The 5562-nt window shown below is 41.9% G+C and overlaps 1 protein-coding gene across 2 annotated transcripts in view; it reads right to left on the reverse strand.

Annotated features, from left to right (window-relative positions):
* Positions 1-2617: 2617 nt before the first annotated feature.
* slc26a11 (solute carrier family 26 member 11) overlaps positions 2618-5562 on the reverse strand; it is a 9948-nt gene continuing 7003 nt past the window's right edge. For both annotated transcript variants that reach the window (XM_032524860.1, XM_032524866.1), the window contains exons 11-15: positions 5268-5408; positions 5055-5182; positions 4278-4377; positions 3998-4131; positions 2618-3862 (exon numbers count right to left, since the gene is read on the reverse strand). In XM_032524860.1, the coding sequence (XP_032380751.1) occupies positions 3755-3862; positions 3998-4131; positions 4278-4377; positions 5055-5182; positions 5268-5408 (611 nt within the window). In that variant the 3' untranslated portion in view covers positions 2618-3754. The remainder of the gene's footprint in view (positions 3863-3997; positions 4132-4277; positions 4378-5054; positions 5183-5267; positions 5409-5562) is intronic.

A 5562-nucleotide genomic window follows, 5' to 3' on the forward strand; every position in this document is an offset into this window, starting at 1 on the left:
GGATTGAAGAGGAACAATGCGGATTCCGTCCTGGCCGTGGAACAACGAATCAGATCTTTACTCTCGCAAGGATCCTGGAGGGGGCCTGGGAGTATTCCCAACCAGTCTACATGTCTTTTGTGGATCTGGAGAAGGCGTATGACCGGGTCCCCGGGAGAAAATGTCGGAGGTGCTGCGGGAATATGGGGTGAGGGGGTCCCTTCTCAGGGCCATCCAATCTCGTATGACCAAAGCGAGAGCTGTGTCCAGGTTCTGGCAGTAAGGCGGACCTGTCCAGGTGAGGGTTGGCCTGCCAGGGCTGCGCTTTGTCACCAATCCTGTTTGTAATATGTATATGGACAGGATATCGAGGCGTAGTCGGGGCGGGGAGGGGTTGCAGTGTCGGTGGGCTCGGGACTCATCGCTGCTTTTTGCAGATGATGTGGTCCTGATGGCATCATCGGTCTGTGACTTCAGCACTCACTGGATCGGTTCGCAGCCGAGTGTGAAGCGGCTGGGATGAGGATCAGCCTCTAAATCTGAGGCCATGGTTCTCAGCAGGAAAAGTGGAGTGCTTTCTCCGGGTAGGGATTGAGTCCTTACCTCAAGTGAAGGAGTTTAAGTACCTTGGGGTCTTGTTCGCGGTGAGGGGGGCCATAGGGGTGAGATTGGTCGGAGAATCGGAGCAGCCGGTGCGGTATTACATTTTGTTTATCGCACCGTTGTGACGAAAAGAGAGTGAGCAAAGGCAAAGCTCTCCGATCTACGGGCAATTTCGTTCTACCCTCACCTATGGTCATGAAGGCTGGGTCATGACCGAAAGAACGAGATCGAGGGTACAAGCGGCCGAAATGGGTTTTCTCAGGAGGGTGGCTGGGGTCTCCCTTAGAGATAGGGTGGAAGCTCAGTCATCCGAGAGGAGCGGGAGAGAGCGCTGCTCCTTCGCGTTGAAAGGAGCCAGTTGAGGTGGTTCGGGCATCTGGTAAGGATGCCTCCTGGGCGCCTCCCTAGGGAGGTGTTCCAGGCACGTCCAACTGGGAGGAGACCTCGGGGAAGACCAGGACTAGGTGGAGAGATTTATCTCCAACCTGGCCTGGGAACGCCTTGGGATCCCCCAGTCGGAGCTGGTTGATGTGGGTCGGGAAGGGAAGTTTGGGGTCCCTACTGGAGCTGCTGCCCCGGACCCGATACGGATAAGCGGATGAGTGGATGGATGGATGGATGGACTTCAATTCGTTACTGATTTAAGCTGTTTCCGTTTAGCTTTGCATTTTTTATTTTTTTTTTTTTTTTCACCTTTTTAGCATTAATGGTTTTATTCAACTTAATTATAACCATTCCTACTTTTTCAACTCTTTTTACTACTTAAGCTTCTTCTTACTGATTTAAGGTTATCAACCAGGTTAGTTTTGGCAATTCGACTTTGACTATTCTCTACTTTGTCTTCTTTCTGATTTAAGCTATTTCTCCAGTTTAGCTTTAGCATTTCAAATTTTAAAATGTTTCCACATATTTTTTACATTAGTGGTGTTATTCAGCTTAATTAAAGCCATTCCTACTCTTTCAACTATTCTTACAACTTTTACTGATTTAAACCATTCAACCAGGTTAGCTTTAGCATTTCAGCTATTCAGCATTCCCACGCATTTTCTGCAGGAAATGCATTTTCTAGTTTGGGTTATTGTTTCTAACGTGTACTCAGAATAACAATGTCCAGTCCTTTCCAATAGTTTGCATTTAAGGAGTTTATTTTCTGTAGCCTTACAACGTTCATTTAACTCAAATAAAGTCCTAAAAACCACAACATAATCCGTTTTATAATCCGTATAAATACGTATTGGACAAAATTAACATTTTGACTGCAATGATGGTTCATTTTGAGGGCATCATCAAATTGATTACAATTCATCCTGAGGCAGACCTGCATGTGTGTAGCCCTTATGATGGTCCTCTAAAACAAAAATGTCAACCTCATTGTGGAGAAGGAGAAGTCAAGGTATCATGACTGATAGTGTGATACATGGTATGGGTCCCATAAATATTTGCACTAATTTTTGCACCGATTCATTCAATGGATGTTGTGACTGAGTTATTAGTTTGGTCAACAACAACAAAAATAAATCAGTTAAAGATGTATAAAACTGGTTCAAATTGTTCCATGTACAGTAAGCTGCAATGGAAGTAATTATTTATCTATTTCTACTCTACATCAGTGTTGAGAAAAGAAAAGGTGGAATAGGCTGATTTCCCCAAAATCGTCTCTGAGTAAATATTTACCGTCAGTAAATGATCTCTTTCTGGAAATCGTGTGCACACACAAACTGTTTTGAGTTTGAGTACTTTATGGTAATTATGGCAGTGGCTATAAAAAGTATTCACACCCCATGGGAGAGTTAAAGTTCAACAAAGATAAAATGCTGTTGCAATACAGACTCAATCCATACTCGTCAAATGTCTGACGCATGGTCCCCTGGCTTCAAGTTCTTATGAAAAAGGTGTACGCTTTGCGTTGTTTTTCGACGTGAGGGTCCGTCAGATAGACATTCATGTTTATCCCTGACCATCGGATAGACGAAAGGAAGAACACGGCCCCTTAAAAATCTGTGGCAGTTTTGGTATTTTTAGTCCTATAACCGCTGTTTTAATCAACATTTATTAATGAGATCTTATCATGTTTTAAATATATTCCTTTTAATGTTATTGTTGCGGTCTATTTTGGCCAGGGAAGCTGGATTGCTATGTTGTTTATTGATTTTTTTTAAACCATAACGATGTCCATCTATATGTATTTAGATGTTATCATAGTATTTAATTATTTATTTAAATCATATTATTTCGGTCTTATCACCAGTTAAATATTAAAGTACGCTGTAAAACAGAACACTACAATAGTATAATTAGAAATTAGAAGTAGAATTGCTAAAAGTGTTTTAGGTTAGCAACAACAGTGTGTAACTGGTTCAAACTGAAGTATGTTATATGGAATGTGTGGGTTTCATATGGTAACAAATTGTGTTTTTTTTTTTTATAAATTAGTGTATACTTTTTGCAAGAGTGTTTCATTTAGCAGAGGGTCTGATGTGTTCTGCAAATTGGGTGTGTGGTTGTGCTAATTTTGTGTAGTGTTCCCAAAAAACCCAGTTTTAAAAATATTGCAATAAAAAATTGAAAAAATAAGGAAAACCATTCACCTTACACTTACTTAGATAGTAAAAACAACTTGTTTTAATGGTGGCATATGTGTTACCGTTACTCTGTTTTGGTCATTATTTTTATTTATTTTTTTTAAGTTATTTTTTTCGGGGGTTTTTCCCTTTATTAGACAGACAAAGATGCGTGAAAGGGGGAGAGAGAGAGGGGGAGTGACATGCAGCAAAGGTGCCGCAGGCCGGATTCTAACCCGGACCCGCTGCGTCGAGGAGCAAGCCTCTGTATATGGGTACCCGCTCTACCCACTGAGCTATCTGGGTGCCTCTGTTTTGGTCATTATTGACTAACAGACACCCGTAAGCACAAAAGCATATACAATGCTGTAAAACACAGTATTAGACATCTTGTTCAGTGATGTTGTGCGATTGCAATGTAGTGCTGTAATCTCGGAGATCCCACAGTGATTTCCTGATTCTAGTTTAGCCGTACACCTTACAGCAAGTGAATCAGTTGTTTTCAACAGCCCAATAACCTCAGATCAGAAATGTCACTGATCATTGTTGCTACATTTCTTCTGTCCAGCATCAGAAATCTCCTCTCCAGTCTGTGATTGGATGGTTTTGTGTCATACATTGAGGAGGCTTTCTGACTCCATCTGCAGCGCCGCCTCCACGCTGTCTGTATACCTGAAACCCTGCAGACCAGCTGCGAGGAGAACCTCCAGAACAGAGGGCTGAAGGTGGGTGGAGGAAAGAGACAGAGGGTGTGAGATAAAAACAGAGGTACACTCATATATATTTTGTTTTGTTGTGTTGTTAAAAGAACTGAATTCTGGCGTTTTATTTTGACATTTTCAATAAAAACTAACCTGCATTCTGGAAAAGACCAGTTGCACTTCTCGTAATTTGAACTGCTTCAGCAGGTCCCCGAGTTCGCTGATCACTGAGTAATCAACAATACTGACATGATGGCAATCCAGGACCACTGAGCGTGGAGGAGCCACTTGGGGAGAGACATTAAGTGAAGAAACAGGAGAGTAAATGAGAGGAAAAACTGAAAGAGAGGAGGTGGTTAAACACAAAATGGATCACCACACATTACTGTAAGTGTCGTGTGAAAAAAAGACAGGCTATCAAACAAATCCTTACCCTGCAGAGCTTGAGTGTGTATGATGTGGCTGAGATACTCTGTGGCAGGGAAGCTGAGTCCACTACCCAGCTCCATCACCAGCATTCCATGATCAGACACCTGATACACAACAGAAACAAGTGAACACAAAAGCAATCCTGTACCGTTAGATATCATGATTTTATGTTTAAAGCACTGCAGCAGCCCTTTGGCCTTGTTGTTGTACCTATGTTTCCTCAAACATCCTCATCTTGTTTTACTTGAGTGAGTGAATTCCTGTATTTCACAGAGGAAGACCAAGAGGTCATGCCAAAAGAGTCAGCCCTCTGGTTTATTGAGACTGTTGTTAATGGAGAAAATGGTAGAGCAGCTCTGACACTTCTGGGACTAGTGTCACGTTTATAAAGAAGCCCCTGCTCAAGGTACCCAAAAAAGTGATGATAGTCTACTTTGATCATTTAGATGAATACTTATATTTCTCTGAACTCTGCTGTATATATCTCCATGTGACCATCAACTAAAGGTGGGAGATATGGATGAAATATCATCAGAATATAATTTATATTGGGAGATACAGTAAATGGAAATTATGGTAATTACATTGAGAACATGTCTCTCTGTTTTGGGCTAAATAAGTGAATTAAATCCCTGACAAATACTACTAACTAATGACTACTTTTAGGAATGGTACTCTTGTCCTGTAACAATGCAAACAAATGACTATTGTACCTTGGTGGCATTGAAAGGTTAATATTTCTCCTCCCGCACACACCGTCCTATACAGAATATTCCAGTACCTTTATCTGGGGTCTTGCCAAGTTGAACAGCAGCAGGGCTCCAGATACAGCTACACCTCCTACAATGCCATACTGCACCTGCCAAAAACTCATCAGGAACGTCACAACAAAAGGCAGCAAGTCCAGCTCTGAAGGAGAGAAGTGCACATGAGACCACAATTAAACAAACAAATATACTGTATGAGAGACACATAAAACAAAGAAGACACCTACTGCGTATCTTCCACATCTTAGCCACAACACGGTAATCCACCATGGGAGCTACAGCACAGATGATAACAGCAGCTAAGGAAGCTTTGGGGATGTAGTAGAAGGCCGGCATGAGGAATGCCAGGGAAAGCAACACTATCACACCTGTGAAAACAGAGAGAAAGAGAAGGGAACATTTAAAGAGATTCCTCATTTCCAAACTAAGAAGAATTTAGACTCAGCAAAAAATAAATCAACATACACACAAGAGAGAATGAGAAAGAGAGAGAGAGAGAGAGAGAGAGAGAGAGAGAGAGAG

The sequence above is a fragment of the Etheostoma spectabile genome, chromosome 2 (genome assembly GCF_008692095.1).
Source record: "Etheostoma spectabile isolate EspeVRDwgs_2016 chromosome 2, UIUC_Espe_1.0, whole genome shotgun sequence".
NCBI lineage: Eukaryota > Metazoa > Chordata > Actinopteri > Perciformes > Percidae > Etheostoma > Etheostoma spectabile.